General features: G+C 41.6%; 1 protein-coding gene across 1 annotated transcript in view; it reads left to right on the top strand.

Annotated features, from left to right (window-relative positions):
• CFH (complement factor H) overlaps nt 1–20,484 on the top strand; it is a 177,294-nt gene that overhangs the window by 151,170 nt on the left and 5,640 nt on the right. The window contains exons 23-26 of the mRNA XM_075287702.1: nt 2,449–2,646; nt 6,235–6,414; nt 18,528–18,698; nt 18,798–19,001. Coding sequence (XP_075143803.1) covers nt 2,449–2,646; nt 6,235–6,414; nt 18,528–18,698; nt 18,798–19,001 — 753 coding nt within the window. The remainder of the gene's footprint in view (nt 1–2,448; nt 2,647–6,234; nt 6,415–18,527; nt 18,699–18,797; nt 19,002–20,484) is intronic.

Here is a 20,484-nt window from a genome sequence, read left to right on the forward strand (position 1 = left end):
ACCTCCAAGACAGCCTGGCAGTACTGGAAAAATTCAGCACCACGTAGGCTCTAACCATCAACCTCAAGAAGACCAAAGTCATGGTATTTCAGAAGAAGGGCCACAATAAAGCCCCCACCCCACAATTCACACTGAAAGGCTCCATACTGGAGAAAACCAACAGCTACACCTACCTGGGGCTGTAGCTCAACCAATCAGGGAGCTTCAAAGCAGCAATAGAAACCCTGAAAGGAAAAGCCTACAGAACCTCCTACGCCATCAGAAGACAACTGTACCACCTCAAACCACCAGTGAGGGTCTGGCTGAAGATATTTGACGCAGTCATCGCTCCGATCCTTCTCTATGACAGTGAGGTTTGGGGCCCAGCCACCTACTCAGACCAGTCAAAGTGGGATTCCAGCTCAACAGAGACCTTCCACCTAGAGTTCTGCAAGTACCTCCTCCATGTCCATTGCTGCACCTCTAACATGGGATACTGGGCAGAGCTAGGCAGGCTCCCCCTATGGCTCACCATTCAGAAGAGGGGACTATCATTCTGGACACACATACAGGGCAGCAGCCCTGGCTCTTACCACCACAAAGCCTGGCTGAGCCACAGAGCCCTGTGCAAACCCGATGCCCCCCAACCAAGCATCAGCCGTCTGCCAAACCAAAACTCCCAACATGCCCTGAACAAGGCTCAAATAAAAGGGGCCATGGAGAGCGACAAACAGCGGTACATCGAGGAATGGAGAAGTGCAATAAATAACTCCTAGAAACTCACCGTGTACCAGTCACTGCAAAGGGACTACACCATGGCCACCTACCTGGAGAAAATACCCCACCCCAAACACAAACAAGCCCTGAGCCGGTACAGACTGAGCGCCCACAACCTAGAGATTGAAACGGGGCGACACAGGCAGACATACAAGCCACGGGAAAACAGACTGTGCCAACACTGTGACTGGGGACCCTAGAAGACGAGACACACTTCCTGCACCAAATAATCAGCTGTTAGGGCCGTCTACTTCCAAAGACTCTCTGCCCACATCCCAGACTTCACATCTGCAGGCAGGAAGAGGAAACTCTACATCCTACTGGAAGAAGATCAGACCACTGTGGAGATTGCTGCCCAGTACGTGTCCAGCTGACACCAAATGAGGGAAAGATGAAACCCCTTGGACTGTTATACCCCCAAATCACCCATTCACCCCATTTCTGCCCCCCCCTCCCCTATTTTAACCACTCCCACGTGTTCTAATGCCCCCTCCCCCACCATACAACCATTCCCTCTGGCACCAATAAAACTCTTCTGACTTGTCTTAATCTAATTGGATGATGAGAAGAGGAAATTCTACATCCTTTGGGAGAAGAAGAGTCAACTGTGGAGATCGCTGCCCAATAGGTGTCCACCTGCCACCAACTAAGAGGAAGATGAGACCCCCAAAGACTATTGTCTGTGGACCGATTTATTATATGAGATAAGGACATTTATTATATGGCCTTATCTCTACTCTGTTTACAATTGTTACTTTTAATCCCCTTATCTGTCCTCTAGGGGAGGGCAGTGTTTGCTATCAGCATAAAAAGGTTTCAGTATACAATCAGTATGTGCATCAGTCCGTTTTTAGTCTCAATTCAAATGGACAGATGGCATACTGATGTGTGAACCAAGCATTAGCTATTTATGTATAAAAAAAGTCAAAGTTTGTTCCTGCTCACTTCTAATGATGAAAAGGTCTCTTCGGGGTGCACGGCTTGCACTTCACTCCAAAAGTGCTGGAAATATATAACATATAGAAAAATGTGTAGTCTGGCAAATATTCGATAGTAGATAAAATTTAACTTTTAATAGATATCATAAAAATGACCAAATCATGATAATTGCAAATGAAAGAACAAAAAAAGAAAAAAGAAAAACCCCTAAAAAAATGCCAACGCGTTTCGGAACTCCATTGTTCCTTTTTCAAAAAGGAAGATGATGCCAGGAGCTCAGGAGAGGTAAATAAAAATGTTTAATTGTACAGACCTCCCCTAGGCAGGCTTCTATTGGAAAGGGGCCCTGCAGCACATGATGTAGTACCTTTTTCATTATTGATGTGGTCAGGCCTGACTAATTTTTGACTAATTACGCTCTAGATCACCAGGGGACTCCTTTGGGAACAGGAACCCTTGGCAATTTCCCAGTCTGTCCCCTCCTAACGCCAGCCCTGATAGTGTAGAAAAAAAAGTTTGTGTTCTATTATTGGTCGATTCCAACATCATTGAACCGAATAGAATTTCAATGAGCCATCTAGTATAGATAGCTTGTAATTGTGATCCATTAGTTATTTTTATTATTATATATTTAGTGAAATTGTATTTATAGTATTGCGCATATGTGACACAAGTGACAAGGATCTGACTCGTTGCTTTTGTTCTATAAAAAAGAGATGATGATCTGGTGAGAATGCCTATTTTATGTTTCAGAGCCGTGTACTGCATCGGAAAAGGACATGGCACAAAATAATATAGAGTTACGGTGGACAGGACAGAAAAAACTTTACAGTGAACATGGAAAGCCAATGGAATTTAAGTGTAAATCTGGATATGAAGCTCCATCTGGCACAAACATGAGAACTACTTGTGATCAAGGAAAGTTGCAATATCCAAAATGTTTCAGATCAGGTAAATATCAAAGTATGAACATGTGCACAGTCATCTTGTTTAGTCATACTAAATACTGTCAGTGAGGTGTGGCCAGAGTTGCTGACGCCAGATGTGCAATAATTGCTAGTTGCTACAGGCCTGGTTCTTTCTATCCTATTCCTACTAATATTATAAATGTGTAAGTTTGTGTGTTTGGATGTTTGTGTGTTTGGATGTTTGTTACTCAATCATGCAAAAATGACTGAACGGAATTGGATGAAATTTGGCACATAGATAGTTTGTAACCTCAATTAACACATAGGCTACTTTTTATCTCAGCACACTTTTGTCTCAGCACACAGTACCACACGGGGAGGATTAGGTACGCGCATCTGCAGACAGTACAACACGCCAGAGGATTAAATACACACGTCTGCACACAGTACCACATGCCATAGGATTAAATACGTGCGTCTACATACAGTTCCATGCGCCATAGGATTAGATAAGTGCCTCTTCACACAATATCACACAGGGGAGGATTAGATACGTGTGTCTGCACACAGTACCACACTGTGGTGCAGGAGAAGGAGATGAGGGAGGATGAGGGAGAAGTCCCCAAAGTGGTGAAGGAAGATGTGGAGGTGTCCTGGTTGGTGGTCTGGACTGCAGTGCCAGGACTGGCAACAGTGGGAGAGGCAGTGGCTAGGCTAGGTTCACACTAACACTTGGTCTCTGTTAGGGGGTCCTGCAAGTAGGATTTTTCTCTCCATTTTTCAGGCAGAAACCAGGCAGACCACTTTACAGTCTATGGGGTCCGTGGATAACTGTTTGTTTTTTAAGCGAACCACTTGGGGACCTGAAGAACGGAAAGCCGAACACAAGAATGAACCCAGCGTCAGTTAGTTCATACATGGCAATGTATTCTCAATCTATTGTTAAAGGTCAGAAGAAATCAGTGAAAGGAGAACCCGGAACCAATTAGTAAATCAATTCCTTGCATTTGGGCATCTCGATCTATACCTGAATGTTAACAACTAAAATGGAGCGTATAGCTCCTCTGCCCCACGTATTGTGCTCCTTTTGAAAAACAGGATGTAATATGCCTTGAAGTGAATCAACAGGCTTTTATTGGTGTTTTAGATAACGCATTTCGGGGTATGATTGCCAACATGCAATACGCAACCCTTCATCAGATCTTTGTGCCTGATGGTGAAAGCTTGGTGTGATACCTGAATGTTAATATCAGCCTGCACACCACCATGTAATAGGTGGTGTGTGTGCCAACCTTATATAGTACTCCAAATCCCCCTTTAGTGAAATCACATGACGTCCCTCCCTGTGATCACATGATTGAAGCAGTGCACGCATGTCTACTGCTCCTCAAGAGGAGAGATCCTACTATTGTTATCCTCCTCTCTACTATCCCATCTGATCAGAATACAGAGAGTAGCTATAAATTGGTAGCAGTAGCATCCTATCAATATTTGGACACAATTGTATAGTCCCTATGATATGAACATCAAATAAAGGAGTAGGCAATAAATTAAATAGCATTGATATGGTATGATCAAGATGTATGATAATTATATGGGAAATAGATCCTATTGTAATAGTAAGAATGTATTATTTCAAAATATAATCTAAAAAACAAGGAAGAAAATAAGAAAGAAAAAAAATGTTATCCAAAATGGGGAAACTAAAAAAAAATACATATATATCTTGTAATATAATGCCCACTTTCTATTATCATAGTATGTGCAAATGAAACTAAATATTAATACTCTAAAAATAAACCTCAATTTTTAGAAAATAATCAGATAACAGTCTTGGTTGAGACCATTTGGTGTTAGGCTACGTAATATGTGAATCCAAAAGGATTTATGTTGTTTGAGTCACCTCCCTTATGTAAGGAGGAATCTGTTCGAGCATCTGGAATCTGAGCTGGGAAGCCACATGTATCATTTTAGCAAAATTATTTGGGACAGGAAGCATCTACCCACCACATAGGATGTCCATTTTATGTTTGGATATGCAGTCTCCACAACATATGCAAAACTGTATTTAACAAGTATACCGCAAAGAATTAAGGTCCATCGGACCCAAACTTCCAGGGTCTGTGGATATGTGATGTTATACTAACCTACTAACATACTGCCGTGTGGTAACAAAATTGCCAAGATGTTCTAATAAACCTTTTTGATACTTTTTCAATTCTAGAGTGCCTGAGTAGAATTTTATGCTGTCATCATGATATAACTATTGAGGCCTATGGCAGGAATGCATAGACTGAGGGCAAGGGGGACAAGGGGGAGTAAAATAAATAAATTGGAACAAACTTATTTTTTTATGCATATACAAATAAACACATTAGGTATCTTGCATCTAAAAATGCCCAAAATAGAAAAAAGTTTATCCCATATAATTAAAACCATAAAAGTAAAAAACAAAAAACATTATAGCTAAATTACCATTCTTTCACCATTTTCACCTCCCATAATGTTACAGGTGTCAGAATTTGGCAACCTATATATATATATATATATATATATATATATATATATATATATATATATATATAATTTTTATTTATTTATTTTTAATAGAGATTTTTTAAAAGAGATTTTTTTTTTTTTAATAGAGATTAAAATCGAAAATCTTCCCTAGGGTTGGAAAAAAATATATTGATTTTCTTTTTTGGCAAAATTGCCCAGCCTTAGTTTCAACAAAATTGGTCCACAAAATTGATAAGAGGCATGGAAGACCTCATTTATAGGTGACATTTGGGGAGTTACATTTTAGTCTTAAGATGAGGTATTTAATGAGAGATATGATAAACGTATATAAATATATAGACTGCCCATACAAGAAATGCAGGAAAAAACTTCCATGTAAAATTCCATTAAAAGACAAGGGTGTGCATAGTCAGTGTATATTGGGCCAGGAGCCTACTAGCTGTTGCATTGTAGAACATTCCCCCTTTATTCACACACAATCACACACACACACACACACACACACACACACACACACGGTGTATTTCTCCTTTATAGTATTTAATACAGTAATTTCCTTATTTACTGGCCCTACACACAGTATACTTCCCCTTTAACAATACAGTTAACAATACAGCAGCTGCCCCCTTTACAGGCTCCCATACAGTGATTAGGCCACTCCAGCAGGTAATAGATGTTATTTACTTACTGATCCCCAGTTCTACCCATGGTCTTCTCTGCTTCCCTTTCAACCTTCAGCCTCCAGGGGGCCTTGTGTGCTGTATATCACATTCTGATGTCATGTCTGGTGCATGGGGCCCCTTGGAGACTGAAGAGCAAATAGAAGAAGTGACTACTGTGGGCAGGAGTAGAGGATTGGTAAATTAATAATCTATTAAAAAGCAGTGTAAGGCAGCCAAGACCCCCAAGGGCATGGTGCCCTCCATGTGATCCACCACTACCCTGGTGGGCTAGTCTGAGCTGAATTTGTATACACAAGGTTTTACTTTCTTCTAGATCAAATCTGTAGGATTACAGGTGGGCCTTAATAGACAGGTGTCTTTATTTTTTCAATCTCACAGTTTATGAGTTTATCACTTTATGTAACTCTATGTAATAATTTCTCTTCCAGGTTTTTGTGAATTACAGCAAAATACAATGGTAGTCAATAATATTCATTATAATATAAGCTCTATAGTGGACAATGGACAAACAGTTACATTCCAGTGTACTGAAGGAATGACTCCAGAAAATAAACTCAAGGTCCAATGTGAAAATGGAAATATAAACTATCCAAGATGTACTGCTTCAAGTAAGTTTACTATATATGCATGTGCTTTATATGAACTTTACCAAACTTATTACATTTGATGGTAAAAAAAAATAAAATAGTGCAGTATAAAGCTTTTTTTTAACTTTTTTTTATTTCCTCAATGTAAGGACAGATACAATGATGGAATCCACCAGACGTAATTCTAGAACAATGGGAGCTACTTTAGTGCAGTGTCTCTCATGTGATGTCTCTTGCAGTTGGAATCCTGTTTTTCTGTTCCTATTATGCAACAAAAAGGAAAATGTAATTTACAATGCACATTAAAACTTAAAGCGATTGTACTTCAGCTATCTCTTTCAATGGTATTTCCTACTGAAATGAATGGAGGGACAGTGTACATTTCTGACTAGTTGCTCTATTCAAAATCCCCTCCTATCAGTAAGTTAACCCTGTCCTCTTGCTAGTGGGTAACTTGTGACCTGACATCCTCTTTAATCTATATGGCTCTTTGTTGACTGAATGTGAACACAAGTGCTTTTCACTAAATTCAAATGCTAGGTAATATCTGGAGGTGTCCCTGCTATGATTATGTCCTGTACTGTAACACAGTGATGTGACCATACAGGGATATTTATAACATTATTGGGACAGTGTAGAAAAAAAAACAACCACCACCAATCAGCAGGGATGTCTCACTATGATTCAGCCCTTTGGATATTCTATGCTTCTGCTAAATCCAAATTCTGCGGTGACTCAGATACTGACTGGAGACGCCTAACTGATCAGGTAGTAGTACATGCAGTTTCCTTTAGCCCTGTATCAAGAAATGAAAACTCTTGAAGTAAATACTCTACAGACATGAGATCCGGCTCGCCAAATGTCCACAGAAGTCCCCTATTGTACTGGTTAACACCTTGCCAATTTTTGTTTTTGCCTTCCCGCTTTGCAAACCCCATAACTTTTTTATTTTTCCTTTCTCAGATCCATATGACAAATTGTTCTTCATGATGCTGCCATTCATCATTCTGTACAATGTACTGGAAAGCTGGAAAAAAAAATTAAAATGGTGTGGATTTGAAGAAAAAGTTAATTTGTGTGACTTTGTTGCAGACTCCGTTTTTACAGCAATGTATAACCAGAAGAATAAACAAAGTCGGAGGGCACTCACTGCAGAGCTGGATATCTTTGCTTAAAAATTCAGTCCTTTAGTTCAGCGTATTAAAAACTAGAGATGAGCGAACAGTGTTCTATCGAACACATGTTCGATCGGATATCAGGGTGTTCGCCATGTTCGAATCGAATCGAACACCACGTGGTAAAGTGCGCCAAAATTCGATTCCCCTCCCACCTTCCCTGGCGCCTTTTTTGCACCAATAACAGCGCAGGGGAGGTGGGACAGGAACTACGACACTGGGGGCATTGAAAAAAATTGGAAAAAGTCATTGGCTGCCGAAATCAGGTGACCTCCATTTTAGACGAATAGTGGATTTCAAATCCGGGTCATATGAGAATGTGAACTTTGTGACTATGAGACAGGGATAGCTGTACAGGCAGGGATAGCTAGGGATAACCTTTATTTAGGGGGGAATGTTATTAAAAATAACTTTTTGGGGCTCTATCGGGTGTGTAATTGTGATTTTTGTGAGATAAACTTTTTCCCATAGGGATGCATTGGCCAGCGCTGATTGGCCGAATTCCGTACTCTGGCCAATCAGTGCTGGCCAATGCATTCTATTAGCTTGATGAAGCAGAGTGTGCACAAGGGTTCAAGCGCACCCTCGGCTCTGATGTAGCAGAGCCGAGGCTGCACAAGGGTTCAAGCGCACCCTCGGCTCTGATGTAGGAGAGCCGAGGGTGCACTTGAACCCTTGTGCAGCCTCGGCTCTGCTACATCAGAGCCGAGGGTGCGCTTGAACCCTTGTGCACACTCTGCTTCATCAAGCTAATAGAATGCATTGGCCAGCGCTGATTGGCCAATGTATTCTATTAGCCTGATGAAGTAGAGCTGAATGTGTGTGCTAAGCACACACATTCAGCTCTACTTCATCGGGCTAATAGAATGCATTGGCCAGCGCTGATTGGCCAGAGTACGGAACTCGACCAATCAGCGCTGGCTCTGCTGGAGGAGGCGGAGTCTAAGATCGCTCCACACCAGTCTCCATTCAGGTCCGACCTTAGACTCCGCCTCCTCCGGCAGAGCCAGCGCTGATTGGCCGAAGGCTGGCCAATGCATTCCTATGCGAATGCAGAGACTTAGCAGTGCTGAGTCAGTTTTGCTCAACTACACATCTGATGCACACTCGGCACTGCTACATCAGATGTAGCAATCTGATGTAGCAGAGCCGAGGGTGCACTAGAACCCCTGTGCAAACTCAGTTCACGCTAATAGAATGCATTGGCCAGCGCTGATTGGCCAATGCATTCTATTAGCCCGATGAAGTAGAGCTGAATGTGTGTGCTAAGCACACACATTCAGCACTGCTTCATCACGCCAATACAATGCATTAGCCAGTGCTGATTGGCCAGAGTACGGAATTCGGCCAATCAGCGCTGGCTCTGCTGGAGGAGGCGGAGTCTAAGGTCGGACCTGAATGGAGACTGGTGTGGAGCGATCTTAGACTCCGCCTCCTCCAGCAGAGCCAGCGCTGATTGGTCGAGTTCCGTACTCTGGCCAATCAGCGCTGGCCAATGCATTCTATTAGCCCGATGAAGTAGAGCTGAATGTGTGTGCTTAGCACACACATTCAGCTCTACTTCATCAGGCTAATAGAATACATTGGCCAATCAGCGCTGGCCAATGCATTCTATTAGCTTGATGAAGCAGAGTGTGCACAAGGGTTCAAGCGCACCCTCGGCTCTGATGTAGCAGAGCCGAGGCTGCACAAGGGTTCAAGTGCACCCTCGGCTCTCCTACATCAGAGCCGAGGGTGCGCTTGAACCCTTGTGCAGCCTCGGCTCTGCTACATCAGAGCCGAGGGTGCGCTTGAACCCTTGTGCACACTCTGCTTCATCAAGCTAATAGAATGCATTGGCCAGCACTGATTGGCCAGAGTACGGAATTCGGCCAATCAGCGCTGGCCAATGCATTCTATTAGCCCGATGAAGTAGAGCTGAATGTGTGTGCTAAGCACACACATTCAGCACTGCTTCATCACGCCAATACAATGCATTAGCCAGTGCTGATTGGCCAGAGTACGGAATTCGGCCAATCAGCGCTGGCTCTGCTGGAGGAGGCGGAGTCTAAGATCGCTCCACACCAGTCTCCATTCAGGTCCGACCTTAGACTCCGCCTCCTCCAGCAGAGCCAGCGCTGATTGGCCGAATTCCGTACTCTGGCCAATCAGCACTGGCTAATGCATTGTATTGGCTTGATGAAGCAGTGCTGAATGTGTGTGCTTAGCACACACATTCAGCTCTACTTCATCGGGCTAATAGAATGCATTGGCCAGCGCTGATTGGCCGAATTCCGTACTCTGGCCAATCAGCACTGGCTAATGCATTGTATTGGCTTGATGAAGCAGTGCTGAATGTGTGTGCTTAGCACACACATTCAGCTCTACTTCATCGGGCTAATAGAATGCATTGGCCAATCAGCGCTGGCCAATGCATTCTATTAGCGTGAACTGAGTTTGCACAGGGGTTCTAGTGCACCCTCGGCTCTGCTACATCAGATTGCTACATCTGATGTAGCAGTGCCGAGTGTGCATCAGATGTGTAGTTGAGCAAAACTGACTCAGCACTGCTAAGTCTGCATTCGCATAGGAATGCATTGGCCAGCCTTCGGCCAATCAGCGCTGGCTCTGCCGGAGGAGGCGGAGTCTAAGGTCGGACCTGAATGGAGACTGGTGTGGAGCGATCTTAGACTCTGCCTCCTCCAGCAGAGCCAGCGCTGATTGGCCGAATTCCGTACTCTGGCCAATCAGCACTGGCTAATGCATTGTATTGGCTTGATGAAGCAGTGCTGAATGTGTGTGCTTAGCACACACATTCAGCTCTACTTCATCGGGCTAATAGAATGCATTGGCCAATCAGCGCTGGCCAATGCATTCTATTAGCGTGAACTGAGTTTGCACAGGGGTTCTAGTGCACCCTCGGCTCTGCTACATCAGATTGCTACATCTGATGTAGCAGTGCCGAGTGTGCATCAGATGTGTAGTTGAGCAAAACTGACTCAGCACTGCTAAGTCTGCATTCGCATAGGAATGCATTGGCCAGCCTTCGGCCAATCAGCGCTGGCTCTGCCGGAGGAGGCGGAGTCTAAGGTCGGACCTGAATGGAGACTGGTGTGGAGCTATCTTAGACTCCGCCTCCTCCAGCAGAGCCAGCGCTGATTGGTCGAGTTCCGTACTCTGGCCAATCAGCACTGGCCAATGCATTTCTATGGGGAAAAGTTAGCTTGCGAAAATCGCAAACTGACAGGGATTTCCATGAAATAAAGTGACTTTTATGCCCCCAGACATGCTTCCCCTGCTGTCCCAGTGTCATTCCAGGGTGTTGGTATCATTTCCTGGGGTGTCATAGTGGACTTGGTGACCCTCCAGACACGAATTTGGGTTTTCCCCTTAACGAGTTTATGTTCCCCATAGACTATAATGGGGTTCGAAACCCATTCGAACACTCGAACAGTGAGCGGCTGTTCGAATCGAATTTCGAACCTCGAACATTTTAGTGTTCGCTCATCTCTATTAAAAACAGCTCCTGGGAGGAAGTGAAAGCAAATCCAGGCATCGAGGCAAAGATATCCAGCTCTGCGGTGAGTGCCCTCCAACTCTGTTTGTTCTTCTGGTTATACATTTCTATGACTATTTTTTGGAGTTGAGCACCACAACTTTCGTAGATGCAGGATTGCTTTTTATTACTCTACTGTGGGATGTCTGGTCGTGTATATGCTTTTGCATAATTTGAGGAATTAGTAGTGCCACCTTTTTCCCGACTTTCCATTTTTACAGCATTCACTCTGCCGGTCTGCATCAGTAATGGTACGGGGCTGTTGAGGAGCAGCCCCAGAGGCTATCTTTTCACTTTGAGGCGAAATCCTGCCCTGCAATGTAGTGAACTCTGCATTAGCACCGTGTCTCTACTGTAGAATACAGTGAAGACCCAGCTGCTATGGCGGCTGTGTTGCAAGAGAGCGGCCGCCATCTTTAAAGACCCGGCATCTGCCGTACTATTATGGTGGCTGTTGAGAAGGGGTTAAAAAGAAGCATGACACCTGAATGTCTACCACCTGCGATGCATCTCCATTACCCCACATAAATGACTCACTGGATTGGTCTTTTCCTAACATTAGACCTGTCATTGGCAAGTACCCATGGCTGAAAAAGGCTGAGAAAAAATAGCTTTTTGTCTCTCTAGTCCAAGGGTTCGGCAACCCCTGGCATGTGTGCCGCTCTTTCTCGGGCTGCTCTCTGCCCACCAATGAGAGATGAGAAGTGATCTCAGGGGGCGGAGCTTATCACTACACCGCTCCCGGACTCTGCCTACAGTGAGAGCTCCTGCCGTGTATCCTGCACACAAGAGACCTAGAAGAGGAGAGGGAAAGAGAAGCTCGGAGCAAAGAGAAAGTAAAAAAAAAAAGAAAATCTAACAGACATTTGGGGTTATTAATTTAGTTTTAGTAACTCCATGTGCCTCACATTAATAGCAACTAACCCCATCATGTCCCTCACATTAACCTCTGTGTAAGGGTTACTAATATGTGAGACATATGGGGGTACTAATAAAGGACCTCAATGATGAAGATACTTAATTATTACCTCTATGTCTCTCATATATCAGTAACTCTTATGTAAATCACACAGGGGGGTTAATGTGAGGGACATGATGGGGTTAACGGCTATTAATATGAGGCACATGGAGTTACTAAGCTGTAATGCACAATACCAGACTTTTTATCCACAATTGTGGATAATATTGTGGACTATTATATTTTAATGGACCCATACACATGGCCGTTGTTTTTTCGGCCATGTGTCTGGACCAAAATTGATCAGCTGCAAACTATGGAACAGATCCTATACGTGTCCTATATGTGTCTGCATTTGCAGCCCTGTCAATTCATTTTTCATGTGTAAGTCAGTGAAAACGACATCCATGCCTGTTTTTGTGCGGGAGGCTTTAGGCCACGTTCACACAGGGTTTTTTGGACCAAAATTTGACCCAGAGGCCGCCTCAGATTCCAGTCCAAAAACCGTCTAGCTGCGACTGCATGCCGGTGCACTCAGTCGCAGCATTACTCTCCGGATTAGGCACAAATGAAGGGGCCTAGTCGGGAAGGAGGTGTCGCAGAGGGCATAAAGGGCAGCTTGCTTCTTTTTTCTGTCGGTCGCAAGTGGTCTCCATAGACCACCATTGTGAGGGGGCGGATTATGACGTGGATTCCGCGCCATTATCTGCCCCTTCTGTGCCTGTGTGAACGGGCCCTTAGGCTGAAGCCCCATGTTGTGGAAAGATGCATTTTTGTTGCAGCTTTTGTAGCAATTTTTTGAAAATGGGAAACATCTAGGAACCTTCTTATATGTCTCCCTTCTGCTCAATCCATCCCTGGCATTGGTTCAGAAGAACACAGCAAAATCTGCAACAAGAAAAAAAGCTGCATTTCTGCAATGTGGGGCCTCTGCCTTAGGGTGTTTCTTTTCAGGTGGTGACACACTGTGTAGTGAAACAGAAAAAAAAAAAAAAAGGATTTTTTCATTCATCAATGACAGTGAAGTCCATGAAGTTGTAGAAGGCGGCACAAGATTGGCAATGGATGACATAACTGACCTGTGAATATAATCGGTGCTTTTGGCTGCTACTGTACTCGCCAAAGATTGTGAAAATTAAGGCGTAGAATTGACTTTTTTTTGCATCTTTCTGATCCAGCACCATCCTTTGTGTATCCAAGAAAACTAGATATTTTAAAAGTTAACAAAAATCAGGTTGAGCTGAACACCATGACAGGCCGTACATACTCTTTGACATTGCTAGTAAGTAGAGATGAGCGAGTAGTGTTCGATCGAGTAGGTGTTCGATTGAATACTACGGTATTTGAAATACTCGTACTCGATCGAACACTACTAGCTGTTCGAAGTTTAAGGTTCGATGCAGAACCAGCGTTGATTGGCAGAATGCTATACATTCTGCCAATCAACGCTGGTTCTTCTCTTACCTTTAGAAGTTTTCTCCGTGCAGCGTCCCCGCGGCATCTTCCGGCTGGAATTCACTCTGCCTGGGCATCCGGCCTAGGCATAGCCGACTGCGCATGCGCGGGCATGCCCGCGCATGCGCAGTCGGCTCTGCTCAGGCATCGGGCTAGGCAGAGTGAATTCCAGCCAGAAGAAGACGCGGGGGCACTGCGCCGGGAGAAGACTTCAAGGAGAATCCAGCCCGACCGTCACTCGTGGACTTGGTAAGTATAATTTTATCAAATTTTGCCTACCCCTGAAAAGAGTATATGTTCCCCATAGACTATAATGGGGTTCGAAATCCATTCAAACAGTCGAACAGTGTGCGGCTCTTCGAATCAGATTTCGAACCTCGGACATTTTAGTGTTCGCTCATCTCTACGAGTAAGTGCTTATGGACAACATTACATTTCACCCACTAGAAGGGACAAATTGATGATAAAAGGCGAGTTTAAAAACGTACTGTTAATTGTTCGATTAGTTCAAATTTTATAGAATGACGATTTAACTAATGTTCTATTCTTCTTAAAGACTTCATAAATAACATTAGTTGTAATAAAAAAAAATTGTTACATGTATAAATAGGTGTTAAAAATATTGTTTTTAAAAATCTTATTAACATATTTGCATGTTCTGCTTTCCATCAATTTTGCATCTAACACTCTATTCCTGTATAAATATGCTTGCCTTCAGATATAGTGTTATACCAGCCTGATGAAGGGATCATTTTAGTAATCCCGAAAGCTCGCAATATGTCATCATTTTTAGTTAGCCATTGATAAAGGTATCAACTACTGAAGAAAAAAAAAATCAAAAAACTCAATTTTTTTTTTCTTTATATTTCATATCCACTGGCTAACACAGTACAAAGATATTTTTCCTTATATAATTGGGATGAGACTATTTAGAAAATCCCACTTGAGGATATGGTCACCTTTTTATTTTGATTTGTTAAATGCATTCAGGTTGAAAATGCTGCGCAAGTTGTGTTATGATGAATAAGATGGATTTATTCTGACACTTACGATATTTCTTTTTGTGTTTCTTTATTGTTTCATATAAATGTTAAATTCAATAAGTTGTAATTTGAAAAGAAAAAAGGAAGAAACTCAAACATAAAATCAGATGATTCAAGGCTTAAAAAAAAAAAAAAAATCAAAATTTGGTCCCAAGTTGAAACCATGTACAAATATAACCAAGATCACAAGTAACACACATGCATTTTTTCACAATTTTAAAACATACATTTTTTTCACAATTGCACATCAAAATTTTGAATTTGATTTCTCAAAAACAAAATATAAAAAAACATAGTCTTGTGACATATCAAATGAAAGCCGGTACTGTTCTGAGAAAAATGATGCCTCTGCCACCTCTTTATCTTAATTCTAGCTGGAGATAGGATAAAAAATGTAAAGCCATACCAGGCCAAAAGTTGCACTTTTCAAAACTTTAGTCTGTAAAAAAAAAATTAACTGATGAAGAAAAAAATTCTAAACTTTTAATTTGTAATTAACTAAAATTGTACTTCATAAATATAAAAATCTAAAGACATCAGGTAAAAAAAATAAAAATAAAATTCATATTTGGATCATTTGATATGGAACGGCCCACCCATAAATTGTAACCTTTAATAGAGAGTTAAAAAAGATATATATTACAATGTGACAACTGAAACAAACAAACTACCCCCATAAAGTGATCTAAAATACCAGAATGATGATCAAGCTCTCAACACTTTTCTCACTGTCAGTTCATCAGGAGAACTATTAATTAAAATAACAGCATCACATAGTGTTACAATTGTAATGATACATAACTGGAATCTGAGGGCCGGGAGAAGCAGCAGGATATAACATGGTAGAAGGCTTGGTGAGTGGATAGCCGGGGTCAGTATACGGAGGCGGGTAGTCAGAGGGAGCCGAGGCCGATACACAAGGTGGGTAGTCAGACGGAGCCGGGCTCAATGTACAAGCGGGTAGGCAGTAAGGAGAAGCAAACTGGAAAAGGTATACTTCTGAGCTAGAGACTGGAGTTAACACAATACTCAAGTGTGGGACTGAATGTGCTCTGAGTTTAAATAGGCCTCAACAGGAAATAAGATAGGCCTCAAACAGAAAGCAACATGGCCTCAAACAGAAAGCAAGATGGCCACGGATCTGAAACAATATTGGCCATTTTGTTTGTGAGGATGGCTAGAGAATGGTGGCCTCTAGTGGTGAGAGTATAAAGTCCTTCAAAACAGTGGCCACTAGTGGAGATAATTGAAACAGCACTTTCACTAGATAAACACAGCTACCAACACATAGATAATAAGAAGCTCATATTCTTTATATTAATGGTTGGATAGGAAACTAGGGTAAAGGGTTACATTAGAGAGACAAATCAAAAATCTATATTTCCATCAAATATTTATACCTAACAAAATATACTGCACTCCCAAAACATATCAATTGGTATGCTGTGTAAATGTAAAATAACACTATACATGATGTATATATACAGTGGTGGCCAAAAAAACGAACCATTTTACAAAATGTAATGAATGTAGCGTAAATGATTCTCTCCTGGATGACGAGTATTTGGCAATTTTGTACATGATGTCACGTGACATTTTTCACTTGATTTCGTAGTAGGAGGTATACATATCATCTGCAGGGACTCAAATTATACACATCACATACATTTGATAAATTTCACTGGTTTTATATATATATATATATATATATATATATATTATATTTTATATATTTGTGTGTCTGTGATATATATGTAAGGAACCTTATATTCAAATCAGAGCAATATCATCAACAATCATTTACCTGTGTATGGTGATATGGCAGAGTACCCCCATCACAGTAGGAGGCCCTAATGAAATGCAGTATTTTTCAGTATCTGTAAACAATGAGGAATTTAATATAACCTTTTTCATAAATGAATAGTATTTTGGAAAATAAGAATGTTTGTAATATATCTTATTTAAAGAATATGTTCCCTGGTGTTAATTGTTAACCCTTTTGATGCCTTGGTGAACTGTTAAGTGAAGCCCTTAACCTAAGGAACATAGCCCTTCTAAAATTCAATATTTTAAGGTTGTTTTTTTTTTTTTTTTTTTTTTTTAAAGTGTAATGTTATTATATTGTCCTAAAGGTTTTCCCAAACTGTGACAGTTCTGCATTGTTAAAAATTACCAGATCCAGGAACACTTCATTTCCTGATGAAGCTGAACCATGAACCAAGTAGCACCAATATTGGTAGCTAAAATCTTACAATACAGCAAATCCTAGTCTCCCTGCACTCTGTATAAATTATAAATTCAGGTAATTCCATTTATGACCAAAATATGTGAGTTGATCTTACAACTTCAAACTGGTATGAATGGGAACCAAGTGTCCACTTTATTCCCATTAGTCCTAGAATTGAGGATCACACAAGGAAATGTCAGGATTCTCAACAGCTTTATTTTTAGTGTTGTACAGTTAAAAGGTGTTTTTTATTACTGATTTCTACACTTGCTGATATACATAGTTAAAATTTTCCATTAAGACTAATCGTGCGTCTTTTTCCAGTAAATACTTTAAATTGTCTAGAAAATATCTGTGCAGATGACTGAGATTGTCACCTATCTGATAGCTAGGATTACATATGTATCACAAAGCTCCCTTGGGAAAAAAAATTAGTAGAAAGAATATGTTGACAGTAAACACTTTATTTGGAAGATGATGACGCGTTTCTGAGTATTGGAGTCATACAAATGGCTTCACCCCTTCATCAGATAGTGCTGACTTGATGCATTTCTTTCTGAAACTCATCCCATTCCTTATCCAAATGGTCTTTAGTAGAGATGAGCGAGTAGTGTTCGATCGAGTAGGTGTTCAATCGAATACTACGGTATTCGAAATACTCGTACTTGATCGAACACTACTAGCTGTTCGAAGTTTAAGGTTCGATGCAGAACCAGTGTTGATTGGCAGAATGTTATACATTCTGCCAATCAATGCTGGTTCTTCTCTTACCTTTAGAAGTCTTCTCCCGGCGCAGCGTCCCCACGGCGTCTTCCAGCTGGAATTCACTCTGCCTAGGCATCCGGCCTAGGCAGAGCCGACTGCGCATGCTAGGCCCCGATGCCTAGGCAGAGTGAATTCCAGCTGGAACAAGACGCGGGGGCGCTGCGCCGGGAGAAGACTTCAAGGAGAATCCAGCCCGACCGTCATTCGTGGACTTGGTAAGTATAATTTTATCGAATGTTGCGTACCCCTGAAACGAGCATTTCCCCCCATAGACTATAATGGGGTTTGAAATCCGTTCGAACATTGGAACAGTGTGAGGCTGTTCGAATCAGATTTCGAACCTTGGACATTTTAGTGTTCGCTCATCTCTAGTCTTTAGGGGCATCAACTTTCCACACCTTTGCATCAACTTCTGGGCCATCAAAGAATCCCTCAGGTAAAGCTTCTCTTTCCTTTGAACCTCTGCCTTCAAAATAGACCCAGAATGATAGATCACAGGTGCTTTGCAGTCATAAAAGTCTCAAAGAGGGTAGCTGGCCGATATGAGTTGTCCAAGTCAGCACTATCTGATGAAGGGGTGAAGCCATTTGTATGACTTCAATACTCCGAAACGTGTCATCATATTCCGAATAAAGTTTAATGTCAACATATTCTTTCTACTAATTTTTCCCGAGTAAAGCCTATCAGTAGTAGCCTATCAGTTGTTTGGATACAATCCATAAATCAGTTTGGTCGACCTGGAGTCGCATATTGGATACGCTGCCACACATTACTTGGTTAATCACAAGCACAATTGTGCAAACGTGCCGCGAACCCGTTGGTTACCTACACCTATATCTATATCCTAGAGAAGCACGGTTATCCTTGAAAAAAAAATTTTTTTTCCATTTTTTAATATGTATCACAAGGGCCATGCTCGCTATTCTATGAGCTTGTTCTGACTTATTATAAAATGCCTTTAATTCTTATCTTTTAGAAAGCTGTGAAACTCCAAAAGTCCTAAATGGATTCATCAGATCTGAACAACAGGCCAGTTATGACTCAGGCTCAAATGTGGAATTTGATTGCAATGAAGATTATGTAATAAAAGGAAGTATAAATGTTATATGTCAGAATGGTAAATGGGACAATCTACCAGTATGCCAGCGTAAGTACAGCATTAATCGAGATGCTTAGATATACTAAATTTCTTTCAAGAAAATTAAAACCAATTTTTTATTATTTTTCTTTTTTACATGTTTTTCAGGTCCATGTAAAGTTTCTTTAGAGGAACTTACTAAACGTAACATTCAGCTGGCTTCCTCAGAAAACTTTAATTTTAATAAAAAATTTAAACATGACGAAGAATTAACTGTTACCTGCAAGAGTGGATTTAGACGACCGAATCAAGGGGATTTGCGGATTGTATGTGAGGATGGGAAATTTAGTTATACCAGATGCTTCTCTGGAAGTAAGTAACATTTATTGTTTCTTGTTACCTGATGATGTTTAATTTGTGCTTTTCAAATTCATCATTTATTAATTAACCCCTTCCCGACATCGGCGCTGCCGGGAAAAACTTCCCACAAACCGCCGTAGTACTAGGGCGGCTGCATGGTGTGCACACAGGAACTGTGTGCGCACCATGCCCTCCGGGTGTCAGCCTTAATATACGGCTGACAATGCCCTGTAACACCTGCGGTCGGAACCGGGTCCGATTGCGGGTGTTAACCCCTGTCTAACATGACCGCTGGCATCTCAGGGGTTTTGGTATGTTTTGTGCCCGATTGGCACCCCCTGCAGCGGTTCAGGGGGTGCCGGTGTTGCTAATGAGCAGCCCGGGGTCTGATCAGTGACCCCAGGTCTGCCTCATACCGTCCCCTCCACGTACCTGATTGATCCTGCCAAAATGGAGGCTGTCAGCTCGTGCGTCTGCAGGGGGCTGATAGCTTCCTGTGGCGATCATGTAGTTAAGCAGAGATCAGCAGATCACTGCTTCAATCCCCCATGGGGACAGAAAAAAAAGTTAGAAAAAAGTAAAGATAAAAAAGTTTGAATAAGTTTAAAATAAATAAAGCCCCAAAAATCCCTTTTTCCCCATATAAAATGTTTTACTATGTAAAATAAAGAAAAATAGAAAAAACATTACATATTTGGTATCACCACGTCCGTCAAAACCTGAACAATAAAACTAAAATATTATTGAACCCAAATGGCAAACGACTTAAGAAAAAACGTAGAAAACCGCACAAAATAATGATTATTCACCACCTTTCCCTTACAAAATGTTCAATAAAAAGTAATCAAATGGTCAGATGAAAACCAAAATGGTACCAATAAAAAGCAGAGGTCATCCCGCAAAAAATAAGCCCTCAACCAACTCTGCCTACCAAAAAATAAAAATGTTATGCCTTTCAGAAGATGGCGATGCAAAAATAATTGATTTTTTCCCTAAATTGAATTTTATTCTGCACAAATAGCAACGCATTAAAAAATAATATAAATGAGGTATCACTGTAACTGACCCGCAGAATAAAGGTCACATGTTGCTTAAGCTGTACTCTGCACAGGAAAAAAAATAAATGCTAAAAAGCAATGCCAGAAATGATGTTTCCTTTTACATTCCACCCAGAAAGAGTTAATAAAAGGTGGTCAATAAGTTACAGGCACCCCAAAATGGTGGCATTGAAAAGTACATCTAATACCGCAAACACCAAGCCCTCATATGGCCATATTGCCAGAAAATAAATTTAAAAAATCTAGCTTGTACAATGTGAAGACAAACACCCCAAAAGTCGCCAAATCATTAGGACATAAGTGGCTGCGACTGGAAGGAAATGTGTAAGCTGTGCGAGCGTTTTCAGGGGACACCCCATATTTAGAACTTATGAGAGATAATACACCAGCGCTGATCCCCCAGAATGCTCCTCTTCCCCGTCCGTGTCATAGGAGCT

Source organism: Leptodactylus fuscus, chromosome 9, assembly GCF_031893055.1.
Source record: "Leptodactylus fuscus isolate aLepFus1 chromosome 9, aLepFus1.hap2, whole genome shotgun sequence".
NCBI lineage: Eukaryota > Metazoa > Chordata > Amphibia > Anura > Leptodactylidae > Leptodactylus > Leptodactylus fuscus.